At 41.8% G+C, this 13155-nt stretch overlaps 2 protein-coding genes across 2 annotated transcripts; both read right to left on the bottom strand.

Annotated features, from left to right (window-relative positions):
• Nucleotides 1–5388: 5388 nt before the first annotated feature.
• Nucleotides 5389–9083, bottom strand: LOC132255628 (vesicular inhibitory amino acid transporter). The gene is made up of 3 exons (XM_059751730.1): nucleotides 8395–9083; nucleotides 7656–8044; nucleotides 5389–7602 (listed from the first exon to the last, which is right to left on the bottom strand). Exons 1-3 carry the CDS (start codon nucleotides 8591–8593, stop codon nucleotides 6520–6522), a joined length of 1671 nt encoding a protein of 556 aa, XP_059607713.1. The 5' UTR covers nucleotides 8594–9083; the 3' UTR covers nucleotides 5389–6519.
• Nucleotides 9084–9787: 704 nt separating this feature from the next.
• LOC132265576 (BSD domain-containing protein 1-A-like) lies at nucleotides 9788–12321 on the bottom strand. The gene is made up of 6 exons (XM_059766294.1): nucleotides 12140–12321; nucleotides 11904–11967; nucleotides 11729–11833; nucleotides 11449–11506; nucleotides 10906–11382; nucleotides 9788–10843 (listed from the first exon to the last, which is right to left on the bottom strand). Exons 1-6 carry the CDS (start codon nucleotides 12154–12156, stop codon nucleotides 10368–10370), a joined length of 1197 nt encoding a protein of 398 aa, XP_059622277.1. The 5' UTR covers nucleotides 12157–12321; the 3' UTR covers nucleotides 9788–10367.
• Between the last annotated feature and the right edge of the window lie 834 nt (nucleotides 12322–13155).

Below are 13155 nucleotides of genomic sequence, written 5' to 3'. Positions count from 1 at the left end.
TGCAGTGTATAATCAATGTAAAAACAATGTGTATATTTTCAATGTTATCTCATCAATAAAATAAAAACCAAATGGTTATTGACTCTGAAAAACAATGGGAAGGTACATGAAAACCACGAAACATTTTACTCATTGTTGATATTTGATAAATACACACACAGCACAGCTTCTTGCAACCCATGAAATGTCACAATAAAAATTCTTTAACTCCGTCCAATGGGCTTGTTTGCGAGCCACCCATAAAATCCTATTGAAAAGACTTTGGCTGTATATTGGAAGCATGTCATCCGATGCTCGGTTTTATTATCAAGCTCAATTCACAGACTCGCTTTTCACTTTGGTAGAAAATGCCATAAGTTTTCCTGGCCTTTGAAGGGGACAATAGAGAGACATTTTTCCACTCTGGACTGATATAGAACACCTTTTTGCCAGTGGAATGAGCAAAAATATTTCCAACATTGCAATTTTCGCACAGTGAAGAACTTTCAGCTCTAATACCGCCTAATGATAAAATACTGCCGCCACTGTGCAGAATTTTCTTTACACTCCATTCTGCAGCATAACTCCACAACAGTGGAGAAGCTGGACTGCAAAAGAATTGCTTGACAATAGAATAGAAAAGCAATTCACATCAATAGAGACTCTCTCGTGTGATTGCAATGAAAAAAGAAATGAGAAATGATAAAAATTTATATTAATTGAGAAAATTGAACCCTTCGATATAGAAAAATTGATGTGCAAACATAATGAGTATATTTCCAACACATTGTTATGCGTCTCTCTCTCTCTCTCTATTTTTAGACCCCGCCAGACACTAACCAGACACCCGAACATCACCTTGCTTCCCCACTTTAATAACCTCCACTCCACCCACTTCATTTGCCAATAATCAGCAACTTATTGGCCAATTGACTTCGTCTCATTCTCATTTTAACGATGATAACCGCAAAGTCATATATTTTGCCGTGGTTTCACGCGCTTTCCAGAACACCTCGAATGCAATATTCGCTTTTTTTCTCCCTCTTCTTCTTAAACTCGTCTCAAATTTTCCTCGCATGCACACAACTTATATATCGTGGAAACCATCATATGTAATTTCCAATCGAACCGCACAACATCTAGGCGATGACTTTAACCCTTTCAGGACGACATCAAACTATGCATTGAAGGAATTTTGTAGAAACAGAAAATAATCATCACTTTGATTAACATTTTTACCCAGAAAATGATTTATTCTTCTTAGAAAAGTCCTCTTTTGAGGGAATTTTGAGGTGAAAAAGTCATAAAAATAAAGACACTTTCAATCCAAATTCTCCCATATTTTTCTAAACACCCAATAAAAATCCCCCCAAAAGTCAATTTTCCTTCAAATCTCATCCTCCAATCGTCGTGTGTGAGTTAAAAAAGGGAGAGAAAATTGAACAGCATGAGTGTAAAATATCTTTCAAGTTCACAAACATGACCATTAAATGAGATTCTTGCACAACAATCTTGAAACATGATAGGATAATTGGTGTAATTCAGCCAACTTCCACTCACATGGAAAATCATTGTGGTTTTGCATCGAGACTCCAAGTGGCCAATATTGCATTGCAAATTGGAAGCACTCTCGCAGAAGACACAAAAACACCCAGATTATTGATTCGCAATCGAGCTGCGCTTATTTCATTACTGCGCGTCCAGTGACAATTCCACAGATATGCACAATTATTGTGATAAATGTGGAATAAAAAGTGATGCATTAATTCTGCGTATTATATTGATAACGTGTGTGTTTATTAGTCAGAGCTGAATGATTTCACTACCCTTTTATAGATTGTGAATTTCAACACTTCCAAATGAAATGAGATTTCAACAATGAAAAACTCGTTGCAACTTTACTTCCATAACATTTTAAATAAGCTGTCAAAAGTATTAATTCGTAAAAAAGTGTTGCAAGATTATACTTCATCATATTATTAACTAATGTGGAGAATTTATCTTTTGCAAAATCTGTAAAGTTTCAAACGTTGCCGTTTGAAGCTAATTTATATTTTTGTCGCGTAAAAACAAGAGAAGCCAGAAAATTTACGTGAAGACCAAGGAAATAAACAATAATGATGTTTTTATGTAAATAAACACATATTTATTGGAATTTTTTTGCCATTTGAGCACAATTCAATGCACAAGATTGAGGTTATGTGTTTTTGGACATGTTTCGAACCTTTCCGAGGAAACTGATTGGCTTCTAAACTTAAAGTTGGAATATTCTGCCCTAAAAACACCACCAAAGATGAAATCTCACACTTTCCGGCAGCTCAAAAGAAGCTGCAATGAAATGACTTTATGACAACTGAAATTCATATTAAATAAACTCCCAACTTCACCTTGCAACGCCTTCTCGTTCATATTTCATTCTTTATTTACACTAGCGCCGCCGGGCGGCCGCCAATATAAACTATGAAAACGTAAAGTTGCAACGAGTCAGAAATATGCAATTTTACATCTCTAAATGTCAATCACAAATCTGCGCAAGACACCAAAGAATGAATTTCTATCTATTCCACAAGTTTCCTGACAAGAGAAAAAGCAGCAAAAGTTCGCTTACTTTTTACTGTCTTCACTCTTTGCGGACAATTTAAAGTTGCAATGCAATTACACAGAAATTTAAATACACTCAGACAACTTGCTCTTCCCTCTGTTAAATTTTCTCACACGAAACATGCTTAATCTTATCCCCTAAAGCAAGAATAGTGGCAGAAGTCAAGAAGCCATCTATTGTAAACAATTCAATTAAGTTTCACCAAGTATTTCTGGCTCTAATTGACTGACTCAATGGTAAGTGCGATGATGGATGAATATCAATTCATAGTTGATTAATTCAGGCGCCGAAAATACTTTATCTCCACACCATGACAAACAGATGAAAATTGGTCTTATCGGAAAGTCTTTAATCCACACAGAAGAGTTTTATTGACCAAATTCAGCCATTTGAAGTTACTTTTTTTTATATGTTTATAAGGCATTGCGACCTACCACAATTTAGCATTAATTTGCTTAATTGTGAACAAATCCAAATGTAACTTCCTCTCAAGCATTCGGTCACTGAACTTCCTCACTCACCAAATGATATGAGTTGAATAAAGTCCCCAGCAAAGTGACATGCGACAGAGATATACAGTCGCACGAAATTAATTATTCCGTGAGCAGAACAATGAGGCACCTGATAAAGAAATAATGAAAATGATATGCTTCCCTCTTGGAAAGTTTCCACCCTCCTTTGGCGATGCATAGTAATGTGGAAAATGCACGCCAAGATTCAATTTCCCACGACAATTGAGCTGCACTCAACATAATTTCACTGCGCGCTCTTCAAACTCCTGCACAAACATCACATTCACACACACACAGAATAAACCATCACAATGAGTGCTGATTAGAATTTTTACACGCATTTTTCCGTGCTTTATCACCATGCGTCGCATTCACTGGCAGCTCATGTTGCACTTCTTTCGCCGATGCTCATGAATAGTCATGAGCATTGAAAAGTGTTTTAATGCCTCTCTGTCTGCAATTGCAACAGCATAACTCTGTGAACAGTTGCAGCATTGGAGACTGCAAGTGTAGCAGAGCAATTTGCAGCAATTCACTTGTGAATCATCGACTCGAGTTGGCGACACAAAGGATATAGTGTTAATTTGGAAAAGAGACCCAAATTGCCTCGAATAAGCTGAATGTCAGTCAATTACAGAGTTACAGAAGCCTCACGATGGTTTAAGGATTACTCTAGAGTGGAAAGAAATTCTACAGTGTTGTTGATTTACTTAAGTACACTTTATTTATCAGAAATTACTCTCAATTTCAAGTCTTTGATTGAAATTTTAGGACATCTTATTGACTTTAAAATTGGATTTTGAGATTTCTAAAACACCATTATATACTGATCAAATATTTGCAATTAATTCAATTTGACTACCTAAATTGTATGAAGTAAAGGAAATAAAACCTTTTTTCTTAAAAAATTCCGCATTTTCATCGATTTCTATCGTTTTTAGTTGCAAATTCTGATACGATTCCGATCTGAAACTCCTCTGACAGGCTCAAATATTGATATGTAAAGACTTTTCTGAGGAAAATCAATGTAAATTCGTAAATATTTCCCCCGTGACACACTTATATCGACACAACTGTGTGTTGAACGCAACCCAAATAGAAAATGTTCACAGGAAAAAATCTAAATATCGATTAGAATCTGATGTGACGAACAGTTTGTACTACAGAAGTTACATGTGACAGGCAATTGATAGGCGGAACTCGACAAATGTTCGCGCGATACGCAAAGTGAAGCTCTTCATGAGCATTAAATCATAAATTCTGTGTTGAATTTTCATTGAATTCTCCATGAATTGAGGAGATTAATAATTAATTCTCTTCCTTGACCGTTTCTCGCGTCGTACTTTCCGTGGGAAATTTGGCGCCGGGGGCACAATTCGGCGGAAAGTTCTTAAGCTCCGCTACGGTGGGTTTTTTGGTGGGTTTTTGGTGGGTTGGCGAAGGCACGAAAGGAGTGGCGCCCAAAGTTCAGTGCCAAGAACTCATCGACGAGCGGAAAGTGCTGGAGAAAGTCATTTCCTCTGAAATTCGGCGTACGCATTTCCTCATCCCATTCCATCTGCGGCCGCACGCTCAAGTGATTATGCAATCCGCGAGTCCCTCGCCAAGCCCCGCCGGGGCTCTGTGGGCCCCGGAAGGCTCCCGGAGGGCCGGAAAAGGGAGGGCGAAAAGCCCTTCGCAGGACTCGAGAGCCGAATTCGCGTGTGCGATGACGTTTGAGTGCCGCGATATTTATAGACACACACTATTTATTTATCAAAACACCGCGGCCATTCGCGGAGATTTACGTAATTTCAATCTTCACACCTCAAATTATTGATGTTTTCTGTGTAAATATTGGGCAAAAAAGGCAATTTTCCTGCCATTCAAGAGCTCATCGCGATGCTCAGGCAAAATGTCATTCGACCTTTTTGGAGGCTGTTTTTGACGCAAGATTTCCACATTTTTCGCATGATTTCCACCATCATTCCACTCACCAATTGATGTGATATCGATTAGAGGTGCAATTGGGGGTAAAACACGAGGAATTCTGGGTGAATTTTCACAATTTTTCACACACTTCTCGGCACAACACACAAAATAGCACGTCAAACAGCACTGGAAATGTCACAATTTGAGGGGAAATTTTCCAGTGCGCAGAGCTGAATTCCAAGATTTGTCTGCAGAGTGCGTGACGATGCAATAAAGTGGAATTTACTTTATGGAAACAGAATGGCTTCAAAATGTAACGAACTTCTCTCGCATGAGATTTTCTTGGAAATGTTCTGTAGAAATTGTAGGAAAAAACTAAACACATCTTGGCACTTCTATAATTTTATTATTATATCTCTTTAGACATTTATTCATATATATATATATAATTCTTTGCATGTTATTACTTGTATTGTCTGCACTTCAAATGTATTTTATTACATACACGAAATATACCATTAAAAGTTTTCATCTTTTTATACATAGATTTTTCAACTTTAGTGTAAATCAAATTACATTTTTCCTGTTAATCACTCAATTTTTCTACCTTGGATGACATGGGTTTTCTCATTTCATTCTTTCTCTCGGAAATATCACTAAAAAATCTCTCTTTAAAAACGAATAAATGAAAAGCCTACAATTCAGCTTTACATCCAATTTTGGAAAAGAGGTAACTTTACATCTCTATAGTTTTATGATCTTGCGGATCTAATATATTATTTCTTGGTATTTATTTGCCATTATTCACCATCGTGACGGTGCTTTCTTACGTCATAAACAATAACTAACTACTTTTTTTTGTTATCAATAATTTCACATTTCATCTTGTTCAACAATTAATCTTGATTTGAAGGAAACTCCCTTACAATAATTCAATCAGCATTAATATCATACATTGTTCAATGATAATAAAGTGTAACATTATAGTAATAATATGTGATATATTTTCATCAATCAATCAATTTCATCAATCTCTTGTATATATAATAATTGAACATCTTTTGCACGATTCTTGGAAGACTTTGATTATTTTTTTCTCTTGCTTTTGCCTTTTGAATATTCTTATTTTACAGTATATTTTTATTGTCATCATCATTGGAGTAATTTCATATGTTTGTCTCTCCTTCACTTCTCGCTCAACAATGCCTCAATGGAATGTTGAGAAAAGCTCCCGACTTAACTCTTTACGCTATCAATCTGGATCACTAGTCTAAGGACAAAACTCCCTCCACACACACACACAGGAGTGGAGACAACGGAAAAGGAGTAGAGATTGTGGAAATGATCGGAAGCCAAGCCACAGAGTATGTTTTATGCTTTTACACACCACCTAGAGAAAATGAAACACCAACAACTGGAAGACATGGATATCATTGTAAATATGCTCTTTAGAAATTGATATGGAATCGGTGAGATTGGGTAGTGCTCTCGCCCATGGGATGATGCGCGCGCGCCTTAGAAGGGCAGGCCGATCTCGAAGGCTTCAATGAGGGCATTGCCGGAATCGTAGATGCCAATCACGGTGAACAGAACACCGAGGGAGATGATGAAGTAGTCGTACGCGATGGCGCGCTGGTCCAGCAGGTGACCCTTGAGTTTCAGGTGGAAGTAGCATGGCCAAATGAAGCTCAACATGGTCCCGGTGAAGCTGCCAATGAAGCCCATGAGAATTTGGAAATGTGGAATGAAGCATGCCATGAGGATCGTGATCACCACGACGCCCACGCGGAACGCCAGGCCCCACACCTTCAGCTCGCCGTCCAGCGCCCAGATGGTGGGGAAGGGCGTCTTGGGCTTGCCGCGGAAGAAGTTGCGCTCGAGGAGCTCGCAGGCGGCATAGAAGGGCAGCGGATAGCTCAGCACGGCCTTGATCACGAGGAAGAAGTTCACGAGGCCCTTGAAGCCCGCCGAGTGCAGGTTGTTCGTGATGACCTGCTGGGTGTCGTTCTGGAAGGTGAGGAAGCAAAGGTAGCCGAAGATGGACTTGAACGCCGCCGCCGCGATGTGAGACCAGTCCAGCATCCAGTTGAACTTGGACCGGTCAATCATGTTGCCCTCGAGCGTGGGCAGAAAGATCTGAGATGTGTAGGAGAAGACAATGACCCCCAGCGAAATGGGGAAGTTCTCCATGTCGATGCTCCATTTGACCTTGCTCCAACCCCAATCGGAGATCTCGAGCAGACAGTAGCCGAGGATCACGGCATTGATCACGAGATGGGACATTGTGCACCAGAAGCTGAGAACCGACACCATGTGGAGGGACTTGAGGAAGCCGAGCGGCAACAGGAAGATGCCCACAAGCATCATCCATGAGCGAGAGTCGAGAGCACCCTCGGGAAAGGACCCAGCCATGAGATCCCCACACACAACCACATACAGAATGCACGTCATCAGCAGCTCGATGATCTGCGCCACATTCACCGCCCTGGCGCCGTACTTCGGCCCGAAGCACACCTTCGCGATGCCCACGTAGCTGTCGCGCACCCGCACGGGCTCTCCGGTCTGCGGATCCGGCTCGTAGAGGCACTGCACCAGGATCTGCAAGACAGCCGGCATTAGAGCCGCATTCAAGCCACCGCGCTTCATCATACCTTCCCAGTGTAGCAGCAAATGTGAGCCACGCCAACCATGGCCACGATGGCCCAGTAGCCGCCGCGCAGGACGGCGAAAGGCAGCGACACGATGAACATGCCCTGGATGGCGTTGGTGACATTCCACGCGGCCTGGAACTCGTTGATCTTCACGTCGGACCTGCACTCGCCTTCGCACGCGAACGAGCTCTCCGAGGAGCCGCCCACGCTGCCCTGGCGCCCGAAGCCGCCGTCCTGCTGGTAGCCGCCCTCGTAGTCTCCGGTGAAGGACGTGTCGGCCGTCTGCGTGAACGGATTGTAGCCTCCGCCGCCGCCGCCCTCCGTGCCGCCGTTCTGCACAAAATCACGCGGATTCCCGAAGGGATTCATCTCGTGTGTCTCCCCGACATCTAAAAGGGTTCAACATTCATTAGTTTTGTCGCCAGATTGACCTGGATTTCTTGTTTGTTGACTACATTTCCAGAAATCTGTTGATTCTTGCAAAAAGGATTAAAAATAAATAAAATAAATAATCCATCATTGTTTATTCCTTCATAGGTTTGAAAGCTTTGAAATCAAACTTAACTTTAGAATCCTTGAAATTGACCTGACAATAATTAATTAACTTCAATTTTTCAATTGAAAAACTTTCTATGAAAATATTTTATGAATGAAAAACATGAGAGTGTAAATACGGAAAGATACGGTTTTGGAAATGCAACAGTAGGCCTGGAATGCACATCGATTTCCGGCATCTCACCCTCACTGTCGGCAAAGCGGACGCTCTGTGGGCGCGCCGGGATGGGCGGAGGGGCGCCTCCGTGGGCCTGGCCGGGCTGCTGGTAATCGGCCCTCTTGTTGGGATCGGGAACCTGCTGGCGTGCCGTCTGCATGGCCACGTTCAGGACGTTCTTCAATGGCGGAAGTGGCACGGAGCGCAATTGATTGAGGAACGACATCCCTATTGATTTTTGCTGCTTTCAATGCCAGAAAAAAAGTTGGTCGCTCTGTTGGATTTTCGCCGTTGCGCGAGCTCAAGACTCCAAAAGCGTTTCTCAGTCGTCGAAAATGGAAGACTCTCTCGTGATTTCACTTGAAGCACATTATCACATTTTTTCACACGACACCCCAATGGCTCGCCATCGGATGTGAGATGCTGGTTCCACCGTCAGGATGATGTCGGAATTATGTAACACAGATGAGGATGGAGACTTTACACGCACTCCTCATGGGCAATTATCATTACTCCGCAGCTCTTCACACCCCACAAACACTACAATAATTGTATCTTATATGCCTAAAATTTTATTGCTGCAACAATAATTTGTTTCCAATGGTTCAACACAAGTTTTTCACGCACTCCCGAAAGACATTTTTACAGCCATCAGAGTTAACGTGGAAAAGAAAAAATGTGGATTTAATGGAGATGAAAAAAAAATCACACAAAATCTGCAAAAATGAACTTTTCACTCGCCTCACTATTGATTTTACTCGGCGGAGTCTCGAGTGTGCGACATGTACATAGGAATAAATTAGGTTCTTGTGCTTTTGATTAATTGTAGCAGAAGGAAGGTTGTAAAATCACAAAATTTCATCATCGATTTTTCTCTCCTCCGTGCGAGAAAACATCCGATTCTGGTGTATCACAAATTTGCCAAGTGAGAGAAAAAAAAGAGGAAGAAATGGGGTCACAAATGTTCCAATCAAAGGTGTGCGATGGAAAATTTCGACAGAAAACTCCAGTATTATTTCCAATTTCTCAGTCAATTTCCTTTTGCTCACAAGAACCCCAACACTTTTCTCTATGTATCTTGTTTCTTTTTTTTGGCCAATGTGAAATGATATATTGTCGAAAACAGGAAAAGGTGCTGCAAAACTAAAGCCTCACACACGACTGAGACGAAGCTCGGCAGGACGATGTCGGAGCCTTTGCTTGAATTTTCCACTTCCATTGTCGAGCTTTCACGCATGAGACTTCCATCGGCGAATATGCGCACACGAACACGCCACACTTTTCCTACCCCCATCGAAACATTCCGTCCTCCCCTCACAGCAAAAACCCCTTCACAGCACACCACATTCCGTGCCATCCTGCAATCCTCAATCATTTAGAGGTCAAAGTGCAACAGAAAGCTCAACAGAAACACAGGCGATTCGTTGCAAAAATTTTATTTATTTTAATGTTAATAATGCACACTTGCAGTGTGAATCAGTTTGTAACATAAAGTGTTAGTTGTAATCCTAAGAACTTCTATATAAAAATTTCCACTTCACATACTATGTAGGTATTTTGCATATTCAAAGTATATTTTGCTGTATATTTAAGTTGAAAATTTCACCTACAGTTGCCGCCAATGAAATAGAGTTACGTGAATTTCTGGAGACTTTGTGTGGAGCTACTGAAGAACTAAGAAAGAAAACTTCCCTTAAATACGAATCTTTTCGCTTTTCTAAGCAGTTTTTGCAATTCATCAGTTTAATTTTGAGCTTTTTCCATGATGACAAGTGCAAATTTCAAACTGTTGTCTAATTTCATCGGCAGCAACTGTAGTCGTACTTAGAATATCTCTACCGTGATTCCTCATTGGATCACCAAAACTATTCTGCATTCCTCTGGAGACGCGTTAAGGGCTAAATAATCCTGCACATCTTCTTCAAGATATTAAATAAAGAGTGGAGAGACAAGTGTTAGATAGAGATAATTTATGGGAAACAAGTGGATAGGAATTTCTTCTACTGCTCCTCCAGATCAAACTCCTTCTCCCAACTCTCGTCCGACGTGGACGACGCGTCCTCCTTGGGGAAGTGATTCTTCTCCATGTTGAGCTTCTCATCTGTCTTCTCCGTGGAACTGTTGGTCGTGGCAGTTTTCTGTTGCTGTTGTTTCTTACCCTCTGGCGCACCCTTCTTGCCTCCCGCACTCTTTGGTGGCGCAGCATTCTTCTGTGGCGTGGCTTTCTGTCCCTTTGCAGGAGTTGCCGTTGTCTTTGCGGTGGGAGCTTTTGGCTTACTCTCGCTCTTCACATTCTGCTTGGGCTTCGCCTCCTTCAGCTCGCTGGCCAGGGATTTCCTCTTCTCGCGCTCCTGAATTTCCGCCTCATACTCCGCCAAGAGGCGCGCTTGCTCCTCCTCAGACAACTCCACATCACACTCGAAGTCCTCGCCCTCCCACTTGATGTCTTCCTTGTCTGGTGTTGAACTCTTCTCCTCTGCAAAGTCAACTGCGTCATTTTCCCCATCTCTCGCCGAATTGATCCACGCGCTCACTTACCGGGAATCTTCTCATCTTCTGTGCACTTCTTCGGCTGCTCCGTCTGAATCACCGTCACCTCGGGTGACACAGTGTTCGCCGAGTTCTGCTCCTGCTTCGCACGGCGCTCAGCCTTCTCAGCATTGGCCAGGGCGTCCTCGAGGAGGGCTCGCCTGAAGAGGTATCGCTTCCAGAACTCCATGTGAGGAACACTGTCAGGCACTAAGGAAAGATACTTATCGTTGAGGATTTGGCTGCTGGTCAAATGCTTCGCCAATCGCTGCTCGGTGAATTGATCCTGCTCCACAACCTGCAACCATCTCTGGTACTTCTCTGCCAAATCATCGCTAGGCTCCGTCAAATATGTGTCATCGTTGGCTTGCAGTTCAGCTAAATGCTTCTGGAATCCCGTGAGTGTGACTGCGCCGCTGTTCGTGATCAGCACAGCCTCAGTCTCCTCCTCCTCAATACTGGGGATCAGTGCCTCAGAGACTTGTCCTTCAGAAACGAAATTTAGATGATTTTAGCAAGATTTTAGAATAGTGAATTAATGAGAAAACCTACCCAAGAAAGAACTTAAGCTCTTTTTGACTGTATTGGCCGTGGAATCGGGTTCATCAAACTGAAATAAACAAACTTCAGTATAAGGTTTCTTGGTCCTTCGAACCGGATACAAGAAAATTTCATCAAATATTTTCATCGGTAGTTCAGTGGTAAAATGCTCATGCGATTCCAAATCGCTGCTGCTGTTCGATATCTTTGCAGTTCATTTCAATTTCCCAATGTAGAATCTCGACAATGGGTGTGAAAACGTGAGAAAACAGCACTCAAAGCTTTCGTTTACCTTCAGTGAGCCAGCAATCGCTGCTCCAGCATTCGATGCTTCAGTGCGAACAGCCGTTGAGAGTTCATCCAGATCCTTCTTGACAGCCTCGAGCACAGAAGCACTCTGCAAAGTGGCCAGAGGAGGATGATCTCATGGGAGCCATTGGGAATCTGGGACAAAGATGGTGACATACCTTGTTTCTCGCAGAGTCAATAATCGAGCCCCACCAGCTGCTTCCGGACGGCGACTCGTCGCTTCTGCGATTGTCGCCAAGATAATCACGCCAAGTGGTGGTAATTGAGCGAAAAAGATTCAGATTGAAATTGATGCAGAAGTGAAATGGAAAATAAACAGAGAAATAATGAATAGCGATAACGTTGACATTTATTGAGGAAAATTTTGTGCGCAATTTCTTGCTCAACAACTCACCTTTCTGCCATCTCCATCGGGGCAAAGGAACTGTTTTAGCTCGTTTTGCACGATAATACTAATAATATTGCGATTGCACAGAAAAATCAAGTCTATTTTGCATCGTTTTCAACAGAACAAGAAAGAATTGCTCAACACAATCAGAGGAAAATATTACCTGATGGAAGTTTTTATCAAACTTTTTCTAAAACACACTGTCAAACTGAAACAAAGAATATACACAGTTATTTAGTAGTTAATATGAATTTATTTATTATTGTTTAGAAAAAAAAATATGTTTCTGTGATGTCAGTAAATTTCATAACATTTTAGATCACTTTGTCTATATATTTTTTAAACATATTTTTGAACAATGTTTTACTATTAACTATCATATAGCATCTTCAGTGTGGTGAAAACTGAAGTCCAACAGCTGAGAGGGGTATTTTCGTGTTGCCAGAGCAGACAACATTCAATCACGCACCGCCATCTGTAGTAATTGCTAGCAACACTTCTTTCCCGCCTTCTTCAATGCAACTTCTCAAGCATGGCCTTTTGGTATTTCGCTGGTGATTGCTGGCTCTTCACGTTGTCCACTATGTTTCCTTCTACGCAAAGAGATGGCAAAAACGAGCGAATAGTATTTTGCTGGGCCCATAAATCAGAAATCACGATGTGGAAAGCAGTTGGAGCAAAAAGGAAGGCCAGAAGATGTGGCATCGGAAAGAAAACTGAGGGAGAAGCAGAAGCAAAAAGGTATACAATTTCTGTCGTTGATGCAAAAGAACCGCCACTAGATTTATCAGGCGGAGAAAAAGAGAGTAATGCATAACGTTGGGGTTCTTTCAGAGGTATCGAACCTTCGCAGGCTCTCTGGCGTTGGCTTCCGAAAGAGCCTTCCCACCAGGGATGGGAAGATAGGGATTGACTTCGAGAGCTACCACTCTTCACACAACAGCTTCTCTTTTCCCATGCACTCAATCTCGAGGTGATCCTGATAAGAAGGGCAACGGCGAAGTCAGGAGTGGCGCAATTCT

The sequence above is a fragment of the Phlebotomus argentipes genome, unplaced genomic scaffold (genome assembly GCF_947086385.1).
Source record: "Phlebotomus argentipes unplaced genomic scaffold, Phlebotomus argentipes genome assembly contig_5, whole genome shotgun sequence".
NCBI classification, from domain to species: domain Eukaryota; kingdom Metazoa; phylum Arthropoda; class Insecta; order Diptera; family Psychodidae; genus Phlebotomus; species Phlebotomus argentipes.
Note: the sequence above shows the minus strand (reverse complement) of the source record. Positions and strands in the feature narration are given on the sequence as shown.